This window comes from Dunckerocampus dactyliophorus, chromosome 16 (assembly GCF_027744805.1).
Source record: "Dunckerocampus dactyliophorus isolate RoL2022-P2 chromosome 16, RoL_Ddac_1.1, whole genome shotgun sequence".
NCBI classification, from domain to species: Eukaryota; Metazoa; Chordata; class Actinopteri; order Syngnathiformes; family Syngnathidae; genus Dunckerocampus; species Dunckerocampus dactyliophorus.
The window spans coordinates 5,269,568-5,294,283 of record NC_072834.1 but is presented as its reverse complement, the minus strand read 5'-3'; the positions used below and the strand labels follow the sequence as shown (position 1 = coordinate 5,294,283).

Sequence of the window (24,716 nt, the reverse complement as noted above, 5' to 3'; positions counted from 1 at the left end):
CTGCATACACGGACGCTGCTTCCCTCTCTCTATTCCCCCCCATGGGCGCAGATATCTGACGCTTGGGTGGAGGACGCGGCTCGCTCCAGGGTAGAACACGACCACAGGAAGTGGGTTCTCTACAAGATCCCCCGGTGGGTGTATCAGCTCTCCGCTTGGCTGTACAACACCAGTCGACCATATTAAATGATAAGACAATACCGAGGGGGGGAAGTTCTTCCTCTTTCATCTTATGATGTAACACTGAAAGAAGAATCGCAGGACAACAAGCCTTTTATCAGATACGGTAATTGAAGGTAAAGAGTCTGCTGATTGGTTCTCAGCCCTCATGTGATAAATATCAGTCTCTGAAAAGGACTTTAAATGCTTCAAAATTTGCCATCTGTCCTCAAACTTGGTAGCAACACCACTAATATGTTGATTTTTAACAGTCTGACCAAAAAATATGAGGTCAAAGGTCACATCAATACCCGCCCCACTACTAAACATGACTTTCTCTAAACTTTTTCAAAGCAAATGTCAATATTCTTAAAACATGAAAGCAGCACAAGAACCTTATTGATTTTGGATGTTGTTTCATCAAAGCTATCCTGGGACCGCTGAAGCCAAAGGTCAGACGGGTACACAACAACAGCACAGAGAGCATTATTGAGTTTGAGCGTTATCGGCTCACACGTACCGCTTGGAAGACCGCCGAGGTTAAAGGTCAGATCCGGCAACTGGATAACACCGCAGCAGTTCCGACAGCCGAGCAGGTGCGTTCAAGTCACGTGTGTAGAAAAAAGACAAAGCAAGTCTAGTGAGCGATGAAGGTAAGAAAGCTTTCTATGAGTTTGTGAAATATTTAACACATCTTCTTCCCCACAGTGTCTGTCAGTGTTTGCTTCCCAACACACACTAGCAATCCCCGTTTGTGTGTTTTGTGAAGCTTTCGGTCAATCACGCACTCGTCATACTTGTGACAAAGAACCAGAATAGCCATCAGCGGGTGCTCTTCTGATACCCCCCCAAAAAAAGTAATACAAAAGAGAAAAATAATTTTTGCAAGTAAATATGCAAAGGATAGAAAAATAGAAATCAAATTGGAAAAAATACACCCACTCCTCTGAGCTGCTCTCGCTCAAGAAAAACGATGAAAGGGAGCCTGTCCGAGGTCTGAGAACTTACGGACGAGCACGGTCCTTTAAAAATCGTGGGACTGAATCACAGTTTTTTTGGACAGGGTCCAAGCAGGATTTGTGTCAGCTCTTCTTCAAGCTGTCAGGGATTATTTTCCACTTTATATTCAAGGCTGCTTGATTTGCTAGGCTAGTTAAGCTATTTAAGATATTGGGGTCAAAGGTCAAATCAACGCTTGTATCTTCCAAATGCCAGAAATAAAGCCAATTAAAGATTATTAGACTGTACTTTAAAGCAAGCAACCGTGTACGTTTTATAATCTCTATCAGGCACAATGGCTGAGAGACAGTAAGTGAAAGCTAATACGTATCTCCTGTTTGTCCTCATGTAGCCACAAAACAATGCACACGATCGCACAAAACTTAACACTATACCGAAAAACATACCGGACGCTGCCTATTTTCCACCATTTCCAGTGGTTGTATTTTAACCAACTTTTCATTACAGAATTGTAACCATGTATAGCAGACAAATGGCTGATGCTAAATTGCAAAGCGTTTAGCTTATGTCATATCATGTGGGCGGAGCTTAGCGGCAAAATTTGACCATTCTGCGAAAAACACGAAACTAACTGAGCTGCATGCATTATAATGGACTTCTGAAGCCAATAATAGGGGTGGTGAATTTATCAACCCCTGGGAGATTTGGCAGATACTGAATGTCTATCCGGCCAGGGTACACTAAAAAGTCTTCATCTCTGTCCCAAAACGTACAGAAAACGGGTTATTCCGGTTGGAGACAGCATTGTCCCCATTTAACCAATTTTTGGAATTGATATGTGACATTTTGATAGATCGGTTGCCATGTTTAGCATATGGTATGTCCAGACCCTTTCAAACATGACTGATGAATTCTGTATTTTAAGCTATATTTCCCGGAGTCAAAAGACTTGTATATAAGCCTTTCCTGCAGGTTTCGGCTTCAGGTAATAAACCGTTTGTATGAAGGTCAAACACAGCTTGACTTCCTGCTTGAACCCCCCCACTCCTCACCCCCTACTTTTCACCATGAATAATAAAATGACATTAATGAACTGTGAGTGTGCAGTACGGGCACGTGTTCCACCCTGTTCACATTATGGCAAAAAAAATATGCAAATAAATAATGTATAGTGAATCTTAGCTGCATCAGCAGGACAAGTTGACCTTATCGTGCAGCACTTTGGGTTACGTTAAATTGCTCTCCCTGTGAAATAAAAAAATAAGGTACAAAAAAAAAGAAATACACATTTTAAAATAAATAAATGTACATAAAATTTGCCTGACAAAGATTATTATATTATTATTTTAAGAATGATCTATTTGTCATTTTCATATTATTGTGGTTGTCGTATGCAGCACAGGAGAAAAAAATAGAAGTGATGAGTATGCAGTCGTCAAGTCGTCCCCTCAGAAAATATCCAAGGAGAGCATCTGTTGTCTTGCCCTGGCTTTGTTTGCAGTTTGCTAATGAATTTGCCAGAACGACAGTGAACAAGAGTTCATCAGAGCACATCCCACTGTTGATCCTCCAAATAAACATCACAACGCGGGTGCGGATTATTATTCCAAGCATTAGCAGAGAGCGAGAGAGCGATGCAAGTCAACACAGCAGAGTCAATAGATGGAGGAAAACATGTGAGAGGCGGCGCAATGACACACAGGCAGGGTGAATGGCTGCCATGGATTATCAGCATTCTGTCAGTGTGATGCATGGATGCCATTTTTCTCTGGGAAAAAGAAAAGATGGGAATCCCCTCCCCGCACACACTTCCCCAAGCCCTGGTAAGCCACAGTGTCGATCACAGATAAAGAGCTAAAGGAAAAATCGTAACAAGGAACTGATAAACTTCTGTTGTTTTTTTGTGCAATGTAAAAAGTATAACTTGTAAAAGATGATTGCTTATTTTCTACCCTCGCATTAAAGTTATTAGTAAGCTCAGACCAGCTGGCTCTAATGTTGAACTGAATTTACTTTATTTCCTTATTTACCTGTTTTTAATTGAGTTTTTTTTCTTTTTATTAACGTAATTCATATAATTTTATTTTTATTTACTTTTAAAAAACTAAACTAGCCGTGTGTCGCTGGATGCTCCATATACTTTATTTAAAAAAATATATTTAATAATAATAATTTTAAAAGTTAAAAAATTAATTATTAATGTATTAATATTTATTTTTAAACTTGTTAATTTAGGATAATATAACGGTTCGATGTTTTTTTCATTTATCTACTTAGAGTATACTATATTTATGTAACCGCCAGATGTCCTCATGTTCATATTCTTTATGTACTTAAATTAAATTAAATATGAAAAAAAATATATAAAATACAAACTTTTTTGGTTTTATTATTATATACAGTGCCTTGATTAACATCATTAATCCGTTTCAGAAGGTCCGACTCAAACCAAAACAGACTCTAACCAAAGCAAATTTTCCCATAGAAAATAATGTAAATCCAATTCATCTGTTCCAGACACCCAAAAATGTTAACACAAAACACATTTTATAGACAATAATTCTAGTTTTACATGCATAAAATGATGCAAAAATAATTACAAATGAGAAATGAATGAGGCTCCAGCATACCCCCGCAAACCTAGTGAGAACAAGTGAAAATGGATGGATGGATGGATGACAAATGAATGGACAACTGAACATTTAACATCATTTTTACCTATTTTTGTTGGAACCCCCCCCCCCCCCCCCCCCCCCATTTAACCATCAATTAACAAAATATTATTCTCCTTCAACCACAATTTACAGAAATGTAAAAAATATATCAAACTAAATGCGCGACCACATCCAAGTATCGCGAGATGTCGAGATGGCATAAACAAACCACACGGTATTTTGGACGCTAAAGAAGCGGGCAAATGCAAGCCAAGGCAAAATTTTCGTGAACATTTTGGATGTTAACCGAAAAACATGCTAACCGGGGCGGACCTTAACGGAGGTACCACTGTACTCTGCATTTTTAAGTCATATTCATAGCCAAGATCATATTGACTTGATTTTTTAAGGGAATATTCACTAAAGAGAGTGCAGGAGCCCTATTCATTTTGAATAATATCTGATTCAAAATGATAAGGATGTGCAACCTGCGGCCCATGGGCTATATGTGGCCCACAGGACCATTTGTCCGGCCCAAGGAACTGTTCTAAAAAGATTAAACACATTTAACCTACAGCCTAAACGCTGATACATTAAAAAAAAGCATTCTATTTTTGCATGGCCTCAGAGGACTGAAATGTCTCCTGATAGTAAAACGGTTCCACACTCCTTTCTGTAATTAAGTAAATACCATTTCTTTCAAACTTTTAAAATGAATGACTTGCTAATGACTTTTCATTTGACCATTTCATGCTCCATTTGCGCCTTTGGAGACAATTAAACAATGCTTGGTGGCCACCGCATACATGCAGATCAATCCCGGGTAGTAGTTGTAGTAGCCGCTAATTCGACATTAGCGTGGCCGTTCTGTCTCGCGGCTCTCGAAAATTGGAACGCGGCCACTCGTCACTAATCACCCCCACCGGCCCGACACAGGACCCCTGATGGAAGCTGCTGTCGCACCTAATGGCAGAAGGTGCATTGCGTGTTAAAACGAAGGAAGGGGGTTTGGTGGGGGGATTCCACTTCACAATAATCACAGGGGTCCTATCAAGTCGATAACGGCATTCACAGCAAGTGTCTGTCACCACCGCAGCGGGCAATTTTCTTCCTCCTGCGAGCTTTGTAGACCTATTTCACACCGGGCAAGGAGAGGGGGTGGCGAGTGAACTGGAAATTTCCCAGGAGGGCCAGGACATATTGTGAAACTCTGCCGTATTGGGTTGCATCCAACGGATTGTCGCTCAGGAGAGGGACAAAGATGCAGTTAAGTTTTTGTTTTTTTTCTTCGCAAATCTGTAGGAGGCTCTTCATGTGTGACATGACGGCATCTGCAGAAGACGGGATAAAGTAGGAAGAGCTAAGACCGCATGGTGCAAGTGCGTTGAGTCATTTTTCCTGTTGCTTTTGTGCAATTGACGCCAATCTCAGTGATTGCTGTCAAGCAGCACGAGGCTTTCCGCACAGGGATCCTGCAAAATTGGTGCATCAGAGCCATAACAGGAGACCCTGCATGTATTTAACATTTGAGGATATTTGTGTTACACAGTGGTATACAGTCAGGGCCAGCAAAGCCTTCTCTGCTGGCCTGTCTACATTGGATTTTTTTTGTCCAATCAGATTTCAGTTTCTATGTATTGCCATGTCAATGTCATTTGCCCAGGGCCTTCTGAATCAGGGGTGCCGGCCCACACATACATACTATTAGTAATAGGGCTGCTTCTTTAACCAATCAGATTTCAGATTCGCCTCTCAGGGCCTACAATCATGTCAGCGTTTTTTTGTACTGTGATCGGTTGATTGAACTGTTAAACAAACGGAGTTACGCCCACAATGGCTGACTGAGGAAGAGATTGACATCTCTGGTGAGTAGATGTATTTTTTGTCATGTTTTGTCATGTTTTTAGATCAATTTACATTCTAAACTGCTCCAGATGATGTTGTAGTGTATAGGTTTGGAGCTGTCTAAACCCTTTATCACCAAGTTGTTCCAATTATGCTTGTTACATTTTGCGCCAAATGTATCATTATTATTATTATTATTATTATGTAATGTACCGCCCACCAGTGTTATAATTTCAGGTTGTCAACGTTTTTTTATTTATTTTTTTTTATTTTGCTTGACGCACAATTATTGTGCACACGTTATGTTTGACCCTCGGCCACACCATAGTTTGAGGTAACGCAGTGGTGGAACAAATATTGAGCAGAAATGGACAAAGAAAAGTGTATTTTGAATGGTAAGTTTAGCGTCAAAGCCCTGGCAGATGGCTCACGCAACAAGACCAAAGTTATTTGTATCGTCTGTCGCTGTGAGTTGAGCACCGCCAGTAATTTTTATTGTCATTTATACAGTGGTACCTTGGCATACAAGTGTCCCAACTAACGAGTGTTTTTTAGGTGTGAACCGTCTCTCAGCTGATTTTTTGCTTCGAACCGCAAGCTACAATTTGGGTTACGAGTTGCTAGTTACCGACAGGCATAGCCAAGGACAGCTATTTAGGGGCTAGGTAAAAGTAATGTTAAATGTTCAGTTGTCCATTCATTTGTCATTTGTAATTATTTTTGCATCATTTTCTGCAGGTAAAACTATAATTATTGCCTATAAAATGGGTTTTGTGTTAACATTTACGGGTGTCTAGAACGGATTAATTGGATTTACATTATTTTCTATGGAAAAACTTGCTTTGATTAGAGTCCATTTTGGTTTGAGTCGGACCTTCTGGAACGGATTAATGACGTTAACCCAGGCACCACGGCATTTTGCATTTGCATCCGTAAGTGCTAAAACAAGCGTTCGAGGAAGTTCCAAAAGACATATCGTAAAGTTGTCAAGGTGGAGCAAGATGCTGGTGCTGGTTGGTGCTGGTCTTGCCGCATGACAGACAGATGATGTGCTTGCAAAGCCAGATAAGTATCAGTCACATGCAGCCAGAATCAATACCTTCACCTTTTGGGAAAAGATGAGATTAATCCACAGATGGAATCGACAGAAGCTTTGGGAGATTGCTTAACCATCTGTTTGCAGGTGTGTGTATGTGTGTGTGTGTGTGTGTATATGTGTATGTGTGTATGTGTGTATCCAGTCAGGGGAAAGAGAGTGTTTCTACAGCACGGGCACCAAAAGTCAGCTATGTGTGAAAAGACATTTTGCCTCATTTGGTCCTGCAGGTGACCTTGCCTGGAGCTCAGCTGACCTTAGCTGGCCTCCTTCCTGCTGAGTCATGGTCCCGGTCCAGACAATGGCCTGTGGACTGCTTGGCGAGCCAGATGGCTGCTGCTGCTGCTGCTGCTGCCGCCGCCGCTCTGGAAGATCATTTCACTTGACCTCAGCAAGTATGAAGTTTCTGAAAGAAAAATGAGAACAACCAATAATTTGGAATTTTCTTCCATTTTTCTTTGAACAAGAGCCATAGTAATGTTGATTATGCAGCCTCTTCAATCAAACAGTAGTGGTTTTATAGAAATGTGAATCCTCTCTGCGGGATAATGAATGACGCTTTTAACAAGGGAGTTTTTGGTGTTTTTGTTGAATGGCTTTGTTTAAAAAAAAATGCAAAGCAGCCTTTTTTTATACATCTTAAAGTCTGAATCTCTGCCAACTATCTGTAATTCGGTTAAAGGTCCCCTATCATGCAAAAATGTACCTTTTAATGATGTTCTAACAGTAATATGTGTGCCTAGTGCCTGTTTAGGAGCACCAAACAGGAGAAAATCCCTCTTATCTGTATAGATCAGGGGTGTCCAAACTTTTTCCAACGAGAGCCATGTACTGAACTCGGAGAGCGCCGACCTACGCCAAGCGCCATAGTTCGTATTGCGATTCACACCAAAATAAGAATTCTACATTTTTTGGATCAGTCTTTAATATTTTATAGAACCTGTTGGAAACTTCCAATCGGCATCTTCTATGCCGTTTAGCCTCACTAGGGTCGCAGAAGTATGCTGGAGCCTATCCCAGTGGCTTCCGGCGAGAGGCGGGGTACACCCTGGACTGGTTGGCAGCCAATCGCAGTCTGTTGAAAACTTGTCCGGTATTTTTTCCCCAAGTCCTCTGACCATTGTTTGTGGAGTTATTTATATGCACAAATGCCCAAAATGGTCCTATCTCGCAATGTTAAACAATCCATCCATCCATTTTCTATGCCGCTTATCCTCACTAGGGTCGCGGGTATGCTGGAGCCTATCCCAGCTGACTTCGGGCGAGATGTTAAAGAATCCTTTGAAAAAAACTTTTTTTTTTTTAAATTTTCCAAATATTTCAGCTTTCTTCTTCAATAATCTTTGTAAATTTTCTTTAGGATTTTAGTCACGTAATATTTAGATCCCATTCCCATATTATAACATTTTCCCCAAAGTAGTTTTCTAAACATTTTTACAAGTTGTTGTTTTTCATATTACGACTTCTTTTATTTTTTCCTTAATACTTCAACTCTATGCTGCTAAAAACAACATTATTTGTTATTATTTTCCCTCATAATAGTGTGAGGTTACTCGAAAAAAAAGTCAACTTTTTTTTCTTTTTACAATATGACTTCTTAATATTTTGACTTTATTCCCATGATAGTATAACTTTCCCCCCCCCCAACATTTTCCAAAAATTACAACTTTTATTTTGTTTCTTTCTCATAGAATTACAACTTTTTTTTGTTGTTAGAATACAACTTTTCTCTCAATATTTTGACTTTATTCTTGTATCTTAGTACAGCTGTTTTTTGAAAATACATTTGTGCTTCATTCATTGTTTTGTTTTTCATAATTTTATGACTTTAAAACTTTTTTTAAAAACACATGTCAACTTTATGCTACTAAAATGACGTTATTTTTCCTCATATTAGGTTATTCTCGACTTGTTCTTGTACGATTACAATTTTTTTCTCGTCATAGTTTGACTTTATTCTTGTACTGTTACTGCTGATTGGTTGAATTGAGGCAACTGGACTCGTGGAACAAGACAATCTTTGGGGGAGAGATGTCAGGACATTGTTATAAGCAGACAGTAGGCGGTGACACAAACCTCCTCCTCTGTTTAGAGAGGAGCTGTAAGCTTGATCATTTTGTTTTTCTTTGTTAAAATATAGGCTAATCTTAGCTCACACAGCTATGCTGAAATTTCAAGGCTAGATTTTGGACTTCCAATACACAAATATAATAAAATAGTCCTGTGTAAAAGCAATATAGGGCTTAACTCTTTACTCAGCTGTGAGACAGAATTGACACCTGATTGTCCATAAGGTTTTACAAATTACCCAACATGTCATGTATTTAAAAAAAAAAAGTTTTATTTCTAGCTTGGATGGGCTTTGAGTGTTTTAATAGTTCAAATTGCACACAACCGCATCGCCCGTGCACTTATAAGGTCCTGTTTGACTGCCATTTCCCTTTTAAAGCGCATGAATTAGTCGGATCCCATTAAATGAAAACTAATGGATACTGCTGCTTGGCCTGAAGCCAGCGGCCCTCCTGGGGATGGCGGCTCTATTGCCTCCCAGATAACACATCACTATTCATTTTGCTGCGGAGAAACGCTTGTCGTGGAAATTACACAGCGAGTCGCATCACTCGATTTGAGAAAGACGGGTAAATGCTTGTTTGGATGCTGCAGCGAGCGTGTGTCCGGCGCTTATGAATACTGGCGCTTGAGCTGATGACGCATGGAAGAATGAAAAGTGTTTAATTAACAATGCAGCACACAGGAGGATACAATGTGTGGATGAAGAAGCAGATGTTTGTTGCACACAGATGGACGTATGACGGAACCGTATATCCTATTGACCCGAATATAAGACATTGAAAACTTGAGATTTCCTGTGTACATGCAAACCAACAGGTGAACTTCTTTGTCTTTGTCTTTGTCTTATTATTGGCGTCATTATTGGACGTGCGCATTAAGCGCTTTAATTAGGCACACCTTGCGATGCAAACTACCTTAGTGTTCACAGCGTCAGAGAGTGACGTGAGGCTTGTTTTTCCCCATTGGAGTTAAATGTTGATGTCCAAGCAGAAGCTTTAGTAATTCTATTTTTGATCAACTTTACATAAACGTTTGTCAGATCGACCCAGGTAGATGTTGGGGCTTGTCTGCACCCTTAATCACTGAGCACTTCAATTGACACTCATGGCATTTGGCTCAGCGGCATCTTTCAAGCACCGTCAATCACTGGTCCCGTTTCATAACACACCTAATACATTTTTCTGCAGCTCTTCACAGGTTTTGGGCGAAAACCAACACATATTTAAACAATAAAACCCTCAGCAGTAATTTAACATCAGACATACTGTATTTACACATGTTTTGGCTAAACTTTTTTATCATATAAATACCTGCCTGAAAGACCTTAAAGCCACTGTCTGGTTCAAGGCCGAGACGTGTGTTATACGAGAATCGGCTGTCACGGCAACCGGGGGCGAAAGTTAACCTGCCGTGATGGAACGCTTTAGTGCCGTTTGTCCGTCGGTCGGCTGTGAAGCCTCACTGGAGATGCTGGAGGAGGGAGGAAAAAATAGAAAGAAAATCTTTCAGGCACTAAAACGTGGAGAAGGTCAGATCTCTTTTTTCACACACACACACACACACACACACACACACACACACACACACAAGATCAGTATTTCTAAGTAGTAAGTAAGTGTCAAGGTGTGCAGTCGGCAGATTTGAGGACAACACGATGCACAGTTCACTGCATAGCCAGCAAATAAGCAGTACCATTTAAAAAAAAAAAAAAAAAAAAGGACACAATTTTACAATAAATAAGACGTAATTCTAGGATGAAAAAAAAAGTTGCAGCCATTTAAAAGATATAAAATTTATAACATAATGCGGCCAGTCTGGTACCATTCTAAAAAAAAATAGAGGTTACTAATCACAAAGACCATGACAATAAAGTCATAACATTATGCTACTAAGGTAAAAAAAGAAGTATTTTGGAATAAAAATAACTAAGACCTAATCTGAGGATAAATTAATTGCAGTAATACAAGAAAAAAGGCAATTATTACAAGAGAAAAGTTGTAATTTTACCAGATTACGTTTGTAATTGAATGACAATCAATTTAAAAAAAAACAATAAAGACAAAAAATGTCATAATTTAGGATTTGTTTTAAAAACAAACAGAAAACAAACACATAATTCCAGTATAAAAAAGTTGCAATGATGGAAATAATTGTCATTGTATGACAAAAAAAGCTAATAAAAAAAAATATATGGTAAGAAAAGAAATGACTAAATTGATCAAATTTTCCCTGAGAGATGAAGTCATAATTATACTAAAGTATGGTCAAAACATTTTAGTAAAATGATGTAAAGATTTGAGAGTGATGAGAAAAACATTTCGCTAGAATAACATTGCAATAAGAAGAAATGTTTTACTCGTGTTCATGGTTGCGTTACCCCAGGATGCGGAGACATGACGGTAGGTCGGTAATAGAGTCTTTTATCCACATAAAAGGGAATCTAACAAAGGCTAACAAAAATACTAGGAAGCTCGGGAGCACATAAAGGCTCACAGTGGAAGGCGGAGGTAAAATCATTACAGGAGTGAGGAAAATGCTCACCAGAAGGCAGTAAGGTGCAAAGAGCATAAATCCATGCACCAGAGCTAGATCAAATATATCACAGCAACATGCAAAACACAAATACGTCCATGATCCGGCAACTAGCAAGGAACGATGACTCAATTAAAATAGTGAACACACGTTGCGGATGAAGATCTTCATCACACACACGCGACTGGAGAGGCGACAGTGCGCAGGGACACGGCGAGACACGGAGATTTGCGAGGTCTGATTTTTATTGAGGAGGCATTTTTGTAATGCAAATCTATCACTCTTTTCAACGCATATTGTTTTGAGAAGCCAAACTCTTGACTGAAATGACCCAGCGACTAAGCAGAACTACGTTCCTCGTCACGGAAATCCGACCAGAACTGGAGTCGCGCGACCGAACGGGGTGGGGGGTGTAAGTCACTGTTGATGTAGTCCACTGCTGATGGGGATGTCATTCAACTTCATGTCAAAAAATCCAAACTATCCCTTTAAGTTCAGAAGAAATAAATTAGAGGCTAACTGGTTAGCTCGGCGGCCAAGTGGTTAGCATGTTGGCCACACAGTCAGGAGATCAGGAAGACCTGGGTTCAAATCTCCGCTTGGGCATCTCTGTGTGGAGTTTGCATGTTCTCCCCGTGCATGCGTGGGGTTTCTCCGGGTACTCCGGTTTCCTCCCACATTCCAAAAAAAAAGTTAAGTTAATTGGCGGCTCTAAATTGTCCATAGGTATGAATGTGAGAGTGAATGGTTGTTTGTCTATATGTGCCCTGTGATTGGCTGGCGACCAGTCCAGTGTACCCCACCTCTCGCCCAAAGTCAGCTGTGATAGCCTCCAGCATGCCCCCTAATGAGGATAAGCGGCCGTCTTGAGTCCCTGCACCTTAAGAGTCGTGCAATGTGATGTAACAATGAATAATAGTTGTGTAAAGGGGACTATACGTGCGTTATTTCATGTCTACAGGTCTCAAATAATGTTAAAACCCATATTTAGAAAGTCATAAACAGGTTTTCTATGGTCTGACTACGAAAATATGAAATTTATTAACATCCTTGATCATGAAAATCTATCGCACGGTCGGGTCTGGAACCAATTAACCGACATAAACGAGGGACGACTGTGGATATGTCCATCCATCTATGCCGCTTATCCTCACTCGGGTCGAGGGTTGTCGACGACGATGCCAAGTTGGTTAGAAGTTTCACAAACAGTTACATCACAATTTTCTGAGAAATAATGTTCAAAAAAAGTGTTCAGATATGAGTAAAATTTGATGCATAGTGGAGTAACATCTAGCAAATACGCTAACAAATATGGAGCATATGTACACAAGTAGTAAACGTCGCCAGCATCTAATTTTGAGATCTTTTTTAAATTTTTTATTTTGTTTTAGTCAGTTTTTTTTTTTTTTTACAAAAATGTGTTTTAGATTTTGTCATACTTTTTAAATTTTTTATTTTGTTTTAGTAAATTTTTTTTTTTTTTTTACAAAAATGTGTTTTAGATTTCATCATACGTTTTAAATTTTTTTATTTTGTTTTAGTCATTTTTTTTTTTTTTTTTACAAAAATGTGTTTTAGATTTTGTCATACTTTTTAAATTTTTTATTTTGTTTTAGTAAATTTTTTTTTTTTTTTTACAAAAATGTGTTTTAGATTTCATCATACGTTTTAAATTTTTTTATTTTGTTTTAGTCATTTTTTTTTTTTTTTTTACAAAAATGTGTTTTAGATTTTGTCATACTTTTTAAATTTTTTATTTTGTTTTAGTAAATTTTTTTTTTTTTTTTACAAAAATGTGTTTTAGATTTCATCATACGTTTTAAATTTTTTTATTTTGTTTTAGTCATTTTTTTTTTTTTTTTTTTTTTACAAAAATGTGTTTTAGATTTCGTCCTACTTTAGTCATCCACATTGTTTTAGTCTCAGTCTAGTTTTATAGTCGACTAAATGTCACTAAACACTGCATCCAATGTCTGCTCCCTTAGGCATTCTGCACCAGGCTAATGTATCTTACACATTTTGACAAGAAAACGGTCCATACTCCACACCGCCTTTCCACTTTCAAGCTGTAATTTAAGAGGGCAAAATGGTAAAATGCATAGTTTGCATCCTGCGTGATGGATTTTGTCATTTGGAATGAGCTCTGCAGGGAAACACGTGTCGAACATATTAGCATGAGCTCAGGGTCGCCGCGCCGTGCCACTCCTGTACGTTACGAGCCGTCTAGCAAATATGCAGTGGATGCACACTGTGCCATTAAGGCAGATAGATTTGATGTAGGAGCATGCCCGAGGACACGGCGACGGGCAGGTGACGCTAATAAAGTGCTCCGGACCCAATGTGTCGGAAGGCTCCTTGCGTTTGACCTCCTTCATCTCCGTGATGAATTTGTCCAATAAAGCGGCGCACCAGCTGTGTTTAACCTTAAAAAAAACACATTTACATGACATGTTTATTATGGCGTGTGGTGTAGGGCTGCAATGCATCATATTTTGACCTTTTTGTAACACAAAATAACCAAAATATGACAGTGTTGTTTACAAAAAGAACAGTAGTGGCGATATCATAATAATCTGAGAATTATAAGAAAAAGGTGTCAAAAAAATCCATACAAATATGTAAATTTTACTAGGATAAATAAGTCAATAATGCAAGAAAGAGACTGAGAAAAATCATTAAAAATGATTAGATTATATTGTATTATATTATTTTTTAAATTAATATAATACAACTGTAGTATTTATCATGCTATGTAATATATTGCATTATATCAGATTGATGTTTATTGTCATGTAAATTAATAAAAATTCTGTTCTTGTAATATAAGGTTGTAATTTAATGAGAATAAATATGAAAAACAATAATGATGAAAAAATGAAGTCTTACGAGCAATGTTTTTTTTTTTTTAACAATACACATTTTTGTAAATTACAGTTACAAATGAGGCATAATTGTAGCGTACCAACTCGGATCAATGCAATAACAATTTAAAGAAGTAAAAAAGTAAATAAAAAGAAAAACGGTTGTAATTTCACTGGTCAAAAGTCAAAAGAAGGCAAGGAAAAATGTAATTACAAATGTGTAAATCAAGTAGGTAGTATTTTAATGAAAATATGAAGTATATAAATAAAAAATGCAGAAACAAGTTGTAATAATACAGGAATTCTATTTTCACAAAAACATTTTATGTTTATGTTTAGGGTGCGTCGCAGTTTTTACCAAAAAAAAGTTGTAATAACACAAAAAAATGATCATAATTTTACAAAATTAAAATGAGGACTGTTGAAGTTTAGTTAGTTAATGAGTTAGAAGTTTCCTAATTTTTTCCCCTCATATTACAGCTTCTATAGTTTGGCCCTTGTCCTCCTTCTTAATGTTCTACATGTATTTTTAGAATATGTGGCGGACCATTAAACAACAAGCACCTGGCTGCAAATGGCCCCCAGGCTGCCTTTGGACACCCATGCAGCTCACACAATGGGGGGATGAATGATTTGCAGAATAAATGCATGAAAGCATGAGGTTAAATTGCCTCAACTACCAGTTCAATTAAAAAAACATGTAATGTGTGAAGCTCCAGAGCATCCAATGAGAAAAGTTTGCCCCCTCTTTAGCCATTTCCTGGGTCACAATTTGTCATTTAATTAGCGAGCACAAAAGCAGCGGGGACGTCACCTACCTCGGCTGGGTCATCAATCATGAAAATATGCCAGCACTTTCTGTCTATCCATAATCATCCTTTGCAGGCAGAGAATGGGAAGACAATAAGTCATCTTGCTTCTCTCTCTCTGGAGGTAAAAGGTTGGCCCGCTGCTTCCTGTTGCCATTTAGAGGACATCTATTATGGAGGTGGCAGCACGCCGAGGGGGTCCAGGCGTCCCCAGCAGGAGCCTCCAGCGGGGGAGACAGCGCTGAACTTTGTCTTCCCGCCTCATTCTGGCCCTGCTGTCACACGATGACCTCCAACTTGGTAAAGCGACATGATGAAATAAGGTAAAAAAAGATAATAGAAGTGACCTTTTTAGGAGGGGGAGGTCGTGGATGTACGTTAGCTGTAGGTCAACACTAGGAGATCACAGGCTCAAGTGAAGCATAAGGACACCCAGCGAGAATCCTTGACACCGCCCATAGAGAATGGCATCTTCATACTGCAGGTACACAACAAAGTCAAATAGCAATGTTTAGAGCGGGGGTGTCCAAACGTTTTCCAGGGAGGGCCACACACTGAAAAATGAAAGGATGCGAAAGCCACTTTGATATTTTGTAAGGCAACATGTAGATATGCTAAGAAGTTCGATATACAAGTATTCCAAGACAAAAACTACATCCTAGCTGTGTGATTTACAGTACAGGTAGGTGAAAAAGCGTGTTATTAGTACAAAGTATCGAATTCAAGAAATAACTCATAGCAAAACACCAATGAGACGCCACATTGGTGTTTTGCTATGAGTTATTTCTCGAATATTGATCTCGCTGCCATATCGCCGTCTTTGTCAACAGTCACGTTTTCAGTGAAGGTGAAAGTAACCTTAAATGCTCATTTATCCATTTCATTTGTCATTTATATGCATTTCAAATTGTTTTCCGCATGTAAAACTATTAGGGGTGCTCGGCCACCGATCAGTATCGGCCGATTTCCATGAAAAATCGTGAGATCGGCAAATGCCGATCAACTTTCGTGCAGTGTAGTGTCTTGGTCTTACTTAACATCTTTTCCCTGCCACAAACAACAATCACGTCGGCCGTGTGGAACTTAACTGACAACACATGCCACGCAAACGATCTTGTGAGGACTGCGCTTTTACAAAGCTTAGATACGGTATTTGAAGGCCAAACAGTTGACGTACGTACAGTATGGTGAGTTTTCGAGGCTCACCGTGTCATCACCTTGCAAAAGGCAGCTAACGTAGCCATGTGGCTAACACTCGCGCACAGGCTATGTGTGTGACAGTCAGAAGGCTAAGCTAATAACCCCAGCTTAATAACCTAACAACCCCCAGTAACAATCAGCACCACAATTTTTCTAACTAAGCGCTATAAAAGTGACCAAAACAACACTTTATAATCTAAAAATAGATGAACTATGTGCATTGTACTGGTAGCACAGCGTCCGCTCGCCTTGCTGGAATGTGCAGACCCAATGCAAATATATGCTGTTCCCCCTGCAGTTTAATGACTCCACCCTTTTAAAGCTAATGAGGCATTGTGGTTCCATCCCATCAAAGTGCATTCTGTTCAAATGGCTGCTGCCGCTCAGCTTTTGCAACCTGCGTGGCGAATAAATGACTTTTTTTTTTTTTGCTGTGCCCTGCAGCTTGAAATTTGCTTGAGCTCAGTTGGTATTTGAAATGTGTTTTCCCCCCCAAAACAATATCGATAAACTGGCACAGAGATGGTCGCCAAATGGCAAATTACCTTTGAGCTATAGAAGAAGACGGTCCAAATGAGACTTGCTAACGCTCGTGAATAAGAGAGCCAAGAGGCAGAGATCACCAGATAATATTTCAGGTCCCAGCAGATGGATGAAAGTGTTTTCCATTACAGTTCCAAGGAAATATGTATTTTCCAAGGAAATATGTACCCAACAAAGTGTCCAGTTGGTGCAGCACTTTATAAGGCAAGAAACCATATTTGGTAACTTGAACGTCATCATCGATGACACACACATCACGATATACTGTATATACAGTACATAGTGTTGTGGCGTTGGTTGTGATAAGCATGTCAAAGATGAAAAGAAGGGGACCTATGGTTGAGCCCTGGGGAACCCCATCTGTACCTTAGGAATGGATGGCATTAATATAAGGAAATACATTTGTATTGTGTTTGGATGTTCTTATTTTGCACATAATTATATATTATTTAAATGTAGATAAAGTTACTTAAGTTAAAAAAAATATACAGTATACTTGTATACTTTGTAGTAATTTTATTTAATATTTGATTTCATTGAGTGACCTTTAAATGGCTCTTGCACCTTCTAAAAAAAGTAGCATCTAATTTAAAGATTGATTAACATAATATAAATAAATATATATGGTATGTGTAGAATTTAGCCATATTCCATTATCCATTGTATCCGTTGTCTTCAATAATGCATACTTATTAATAAATTGGTACCTCAAAATTGGAACGCCCTTAAGTTTGAACAATTAAAAATTTCATGCTTTTGTTCTTTAGAACAAACTCACCAAAGTGCTGAAGCCAATGCGCAGAGTGAACGCTCTCCCTGCCTGTTTGGAGGCGCGAGACGAGGAAAACAGACATGCATGCAAATGGCGATATATTGAGACCGGCAAAATGATCAAGTTCATTTTCATTTATTGTGTGATTCATTCATTCATTCATTTGCTATCGTTCCAGTCCTGGTGTCCACGAGACCGTTTTTGAACGAGAAATCTTGTCACATTTTAATCTCGCGAGATCTCGTGACACCCCTACTCGTTAACGTTAAACACTACAGCCGCCAACTAGCACTACTGTGGTTTAAAAAAACAAAAAAAAAGCATGGTCACGTAAGGCAGTATTTGTTTGTTTATGAATACATCATTTAATTGGCAACTTTTTGTAGCCTTGAAAATACATTTTAATGAATTAAATTTGTTCTTAGTAGGGATTAAACTTCTAAACTTTGCCCCTAGCTTTGTTATAAAAGGTAGAGTGTTTTTATCGATTATTATGTCGTAAAGTGGTTCGTGTTGCTGTACAGTTAGCAATGGTTTTCTGGAACAGAGCAATTGCATTTACATGATATCCTGTAGGAGAGAACACACAACGGGAGTGTGTGACTCTTTGATGGACAAGTTTGACATGCCTCATGCCTTAGAAGTTTACATTCTTCTCCCTTCTTCCTCGAACTTGCAGCACTTATCAATAATTAGATCTTTTATCGCCGCCCGAGTTCCCCAAAATAGCCCCAAAACTAATCTCTTTTCCATATCACGTGTCTTTTAGTTTCTGTGTGTTTTGGCTGATAAGGCCACTGTGCTGCGTTCACTACTACCACTACTTCTTGTACTTTTAATCAGATGGAGCTGGCGGCTCACCCTCATTTGCATTCACCTCTGCTGCAGCTCACTGCCGGACGACCCACCCCACGTTCTCACTCGCCTTCCTCATGGTGGGATATGATCCATAATGCATGCTTTCCCACCTCAATGCTACCCCTTCCTACACTGTAGCTGCTTTTGACGTTATTTATTACCTCCACCAAGGAGGTTATGTTTTTGCCTGCGTTTACTGCTGATCTTTACATTTCTGGTGTTGTTGTTGTTTTTCTTTTCTCTTCGTTTTCTTGTTAAATCATACTTTCAGAATGTGCCGCGGGACAATAAAAAACAGCAGCTTGCCCCAAAATGGCCCCCAGGGCCGCACTTCTGACACCCCTGACTTAGAACTACCTAAAAGTCAACCAATCCTGTTTTCTGTCTGCATTAGCTTTTTTATTTTGTTTTGAAATACTGTGGTTAACTTGTGCAGTTAAAAGTTTGAGCCTGGAATGTACTTTTCATTATTTCCTGTGGGATGCCATTTTACATTGTTTTCACAAAAGAACATCCTTTGATAAATGAGTGGTAATCGCTTAAAATAATAATAATAATATAATAAGCTCCATCCTTAGGGTGGGGGTCAGCCGCTAATGGACCCTCCTGGCCGCTGTAACACTCATTAGCATTCATCTCCTGACGGACAGCGAGCGGCGAGGAGGCGTAATCAAAGATGACTGAACGGGCAGATTGCAGGCGGAGGAGTCGAGCAAATGAGACGATAATGAACGCTTCCTCCATTGAACCAAGGCGTCCTCCGGGCCATCTGCATGCAGCTGTTCATAAAACGAATACATGTCACTGCCTCTGATTACTTAAGGAATGTGCGGCGAAGCGACCCGTTTGATGGACATTTAAATAATCCGTCTCAACCTTGTTTAACTGACAAAAGAAGTGAAAATAACATCAAAACGTTGCCATATTAGCAAAAATGGAGCTTTCTGAGCCCATCAGTCACTTCAAACCTTAGATATCCCAAAAATATCCCGATACAAGCGAACCGGGATCATTAATAGTGATATGAACAATTGAGCAGTTGAGCGTGCTTTAAGAGGCCTAAAGCCACCATATTGACCCATATACGTATAAGACAAGCCCTTTTTTGCTACACACATTTTTCGACAGTATTAAAATTTGTATAACTTCTCCTCAGTTGTTTTCTAACTTGCTAACAAAGTTTGACTGGACTTGACTAGTGTGTATGTGTGAGTGAGTGACAGAAAGAAAAGCTCCGGCTTGCAAGTTGTTTGGCGCCACCTGTTGGTTTGCATGTATACATTTTGAGACCCCAAATATAAAAGACAATATAAAAAAAATCAAAGGTAACACATTTTTCAGGGAAGAAATGCAGTCTTACAACCGGGTCAGTACGATAATTGTCCTGTGAAAAGAAGGGCTATTGGACCACATGCTAACCACTAAAATGCTAAACCTCAGGCTAGCTTGGTACTTCCGTATTTTGCTGCTAACGAGCACGTTTTGTTTTTTTTATCAATTTGCCACGTATCGGTTCACTTATTTGTAGGATTTCCTTGGAAACCACACTAAGACCAGCACTGCTAGCTGGTATCAAACTACTAGCTGGTATCAAACGAAGCACACCAAGAGATCCAAAACATACTAGAGTCTGATTAAAACAGACTAAATGTTATGCTCGATCTCAAAGGTAGCCATTTCTAGCTCCCAATGGTGGGATGGTTTAACAAACGAGCCTTCAAACTCTACCACCAAGTAGTGGGGTACGACCCAAACCGGAACCTAAAATGCTTTCTTGCACCTGGGGATAGGGATTTTAAAAAATGGTATTTCCAGAGTTCCATCCGCCGTCACGTTTGTGTTAGATATTGATGCGGAAAACTGGCTGCAATTTCACGGCAGGCGGTGTGGCACTCACTTGATGCTTAACCGCCGACCACTGCGGACCACTTCAATTATCCCCGAAGCCTCGGCTGCAACTACTCCAGTCTTAATCTGTGCAATCTACTGTCCACCTGCCGAGGCAGAGAAAATCACTTGGTTGCAGTCAAAGAAATAACAAGTGATAACAGGTGGAGATGTTCTATCTGCAAATGCATCTCCAGGTTTGTTAGCATGGAAATGTTAAGTGAAACTTTTTGCTTTTAAAGTCCTCTACGGGGTGTTATTGTTGTACCATCGGTTGTGAAACTTTAGGAAATTAAAGCTTCAGCAAGTGGAGACAGAACAACAAATTTAATATTAGAGGAGATAAGAAAAAAAAAAGCTTGTCCATCCTTGTAGACGAGACGTGAAGCGTGGTATAAAGTCAGCCATACTGTGATTTGACCGTCTTCTCAGTTCTTTTTGGAAAGTCTTTCAGTGGCGCATTAACAGCACTTTAACTCCACCTTGAAGGAGAAATTTAATGTTTACTGCCACTCTTGACTTGTTTTCATCCCAACTTTGGACTTTGATCCAGCTTACCCAAGTACAAAAAAAGAAGCCAAACGCTCCAATTGACCGTGCGAATGCTGTTTTCATAGTTTATCGTAAGTCGTTTAAAGGGCAGTCCAATTTGAGGACGTTTTTATTGTTGCAAAACCCATAAACGGTTCCCATTTCCCCTTATCATTGTTCCTACCCACACTGCATGGTGAGCATACAGAGTGCATTGGACTAATTGTTGCAAGATTAGACTTAAGCTGACTCCAAAATCATTGTCATTGGCTATCTATAGCAAAAAGTATGAATCCAAACCTTTTGAGCAAATGATTCTGTTTGACTATTTGCACCATATTATAAAACGCGAGTCACTTAAGTGTAATTCACATGTAAGAGTCATTCCTATCCAATTGAAAACACGCACTGTAACAATAATACATCCAAAACATGTTGAAAAGTCATTGTTTGTTCAAGTCAGAAACTGTCACAATTATGCAAGCTTTTCAATGCAACCATCTATGTGACCATATTTCCTCAAAAAGTGTCTTCCACCGTAAACCCTCGTCACACTTTTTTGGCCGTGCGATTTTTGGCGTTCAACAAATCGCTGCGTTTCTTTTGTTTTGTTTTTCTGTTTGTGGAGAACGTAGTTGTGCTGGCCATGAAGGAGCAATACCTCGACACGCATGGAGGACGTACGAAATATCTGAACTTGCGTTTGCCGTACTAATTACGTATGTGGGGCACATGTGTGGCGCACGAAAACACGTAGGAGTCTGCAGAAAATTTAAAAAAAAAAAAATTGACAAATTTTCCCAAACCAGCAAAACGTACAAAAGACACGAAGACGTACAAAGTCTGTCTTACAACCTGAAAAAAACATAAAGGTTGTGACCTAGGCTCAATGGGCACATTTTTTGTCACTGGGTAGCTCTCAATCTTTACTACAGTGGCGTGCGGTCAGGGCAAGCAGGTGAGGCATAGCTTCTTTCTGAAGAAGACACATTCAGAAGACACATTTAAAGATGTAGTATTCTACACTGTCACTAGATGTCACTAATGTTACTGTAGCAATTAATGCATCGTCTAGTTCTGAGCTGCTGTTTAGAGTGTGGGCTATAGAGGGCAGTGACGTCCTGCGTGCTGGGTTATCCATTCATCCATCCGTCCGTCTTCTTCCGCTTATCCAAGGTCGGGTTGTGGGCGCAGCGACCTAAGCAGGGAAGCCCAGACTTCCCTTTCCCCAGCTGCTTCGTCCGGCTCCTCCCGGCAGATCCCGAGGCGTTCCCAGACCAGTAGAGAGACATAGCCTCTCCCCGAGGCCTCCTACGGGTTGGACGTGCCCTGAACACCTCCCCAGGGAGGCGTCCTGGAGGCCACATGCCTGAACTACCTCATCTGGCTCCTCTCAATGCGGAGGAGCAGCGGTTGTAGTCCGACTTTCTCTCGGATGACAGTGCTTCTCACCTCATCTCTAAGGGAGACTCCAGCCATCCTACGGAGAAAACTAATTCCGGCCGCTTGTACCCGGGGTCTTGTCCTTTCGGTCACTACCCTATTGACCAGTAAATTGAGAGCTTTGCCTTTTGGCTCAGCTCCCTCTTCACCACAGCAGACTGATGCAGAGTCCACATCACTGCAGATGCTGCACTAATCCGCCTGTCGATCTCGCGCGCCATCCTTTCCTCGCCCGTGAACAAGACCCCGAGGTACTTAAACTCCTCCACTTGGGGCATGATCACATCCTCTACCCGCAGATGGCACGTCACCCTTTTCCGAGCGAGAACCATGGACTCGGACTTGGGGGTGCTGATTCTTAGCCCAGCAACTTGACACTCGGCTGCAAACCGACCCAGCATGCTGGGTTAGAGCTTGCTTTTAGGAAGTAAAAGCATCACCTTGCTTTCTTTGTCACAAAATAAATAAAGGTAATGTTCCACATCTGCCATGTTTATTTGCTTATCTGGGTGTTTTAGCCTTTTTATTTGAGGTGGAAAAAGTTACAAATGAGAACTCTTTATTTGTCGGGATCCCCATTAGTCGTGCGCTTAAAAAAAACCCCCAAAAAAACAATGTTGTATTATAGATGTATTTTCTGTATGATTCCAGTCGTTTTTTAACATTCAACTTAAGTAAAAAATTGCAGAAATTTTCACATTTACTGATCAAATACAGAGCAGAAAACTAAAATGTGGCTGCCGCAAGCATCTCCTCTCAGCTTCGTGCGCAAGCCTACTGTCACAGTTGATTCATGGTGCCCACCAGTTTCTCTTTGTCCGCATGTCGCCAATAACATAATGCTGCTGAAACATGGACCATGACTTTTTACAGCCCGTGTCACGTCTTTAATGTAAGCGTGACATCATTATTCTTGCTAATCGGACAATAAAATGCAGAGAAACTTAACACGAGGAGGCGCTGTAGTACTCTCCTGCTGTCGCTGCCGTCCTTCCATAGAGAGGAAAAGCTAGCAGGGTTTTTTTTGACAGAAGCAGCACCAGCTGGAGAGCAGCAAGTCAAATGCATTAAATGCATTTTTATGTTCTGCTGAATCAAAGAATGAATTTGTCATTGCAGATGGAGGGATTATATAGCCAACCTCACCAGAAAGTGATCAGACTTTTACAAAGTATCACAACTTTTCCTGGAGAAGGATAGGGCGCATCTATTTCGTGTATAAATAAAAGGTAAGACCATAAATGTTATTCCATCCATCTTCTATGTCGCTTATCCTGACTAGGGTTGCTGGTGTGCTGGGTACACCCTGGACTGGTCGCCAGTCAATCGCAGGGCGCATGTAGACCAACAACCATTCACTCTGACAGTCATATCTATGGACAGTTTAGAGTCGGCAATTAGCCTAACACGCATGTTTTTTTGGAATGTGGGAGGGAACCGGAGTACCCGGAGAAAACCCGCACATGCACGGGGAGAACATGCAAACGCCACACAGAGATGCCCAGCAGAGATTCAAACCCAGATCTTCCTGATCTCCTGACTGTGTGGCCAACATGCTCGAATGTTATTCAGTTAATATAAAATAAATAAATGGAACTAAGAAGTATTTGAAACATTTTTTAACCAGAAGTAAAATATTCTCTTCATTTTCCCCACCAGCCATGAACCTCACCACATGTCACCGCTTGACTGACATGGCATCTGTAAAGCTGACAGTGACAGTGGAGCATAAAGAGAAAGTGCTGCAACCTTTCAACAGTAACGCAAAAACAATTAGAGACTGTCACAAAGAATGAACGAAACAAATGGATGTACAGTGACAAGAAGAACATAGCATATGCTATCTATTAATATTAGTACATGTGCATTTTGCATTGTTTAAGTATATATTTATTTGGGCAGATAATGATTCAAAAATGATGAAAAATTCAGGCCTAGAATATATGAGAAAATACAGCATACTGCAGCATATAGGAAGTAAATGCACTTTTGACCTGTCTTTCACTCCAGTCAGCTTCCCTCTTTTTCTCCTATTATATGTGTAGTCACAGTCATTGAAGATGTTTTTAATTTATTCTGTAATCTCTCCGACCGGGAGAAGCCTTGATTCGACTCCATATGGCGGGGAGCTGAGGTGGCAGCTGGCAACACCTAATAAAGAGAAAATAGTTAGGTTACACAACACACTGAAGAACCAACCTATGGTTGCTTGCTTACGACACCAAAGAATGACACCAATAAGATGATATAGGATTTAGGAATTTACTCTCACTTTTTGACGTTATAGTCTACTTGCATTGGGGCCAAGTGTGGGCCATGATCCACTAGATCCAGCGGATGGTTATGTTAAAAACAAATAAAATTGTTTTGTAATGCGCTTTACTGCCACCTAAAGGACTGGTGGCACAGTATCGGCCGGCACGTCATTATTTTTCAATAAATCAACTAATGTTAATTAGTCAGCATAATAATGTAAAACAGTTTTGTCGATGT

The 24,716-nt window shown here is 39.9% G+C and overlaps 1 protein-coding gene across 2 annotated transcripts in view; it reads left to right on the top strand.

The window, feature by feature from the left end:
- The first annotated feature begins 3,883 nt into the window (after window positions 1-3,883).
- The window catches only part of LOC129169335 (polypeptide N-acetylgalactosaminyltransferase 10-like), a 96,368-nt gene continuing 75,535 nt past the window's right edge, over window positions 3,884-24,716 (top strand). Inside the window, exons 1-2 of one of the 2 annotated variants that reach the window (XM_054755684.1) lie at window positions 3,884-7,109; window positions 15,114-15,289. In XM_054755684.1, coding sequence (XP_054611659.1) covers window positions 6,998-7,109; window positions 15,114-15,289 — 288 coding nt within the window. In that variant the 5' untranslated portion in view covers window positions 3,884-6,997. Of the gene's footprint in view, window positions 7,110-15,113; window positions 15,290-24,716 lie in introns of those variants that run through there. The other variant, XM_054755685.1, reaches the window with a different exon arrangement.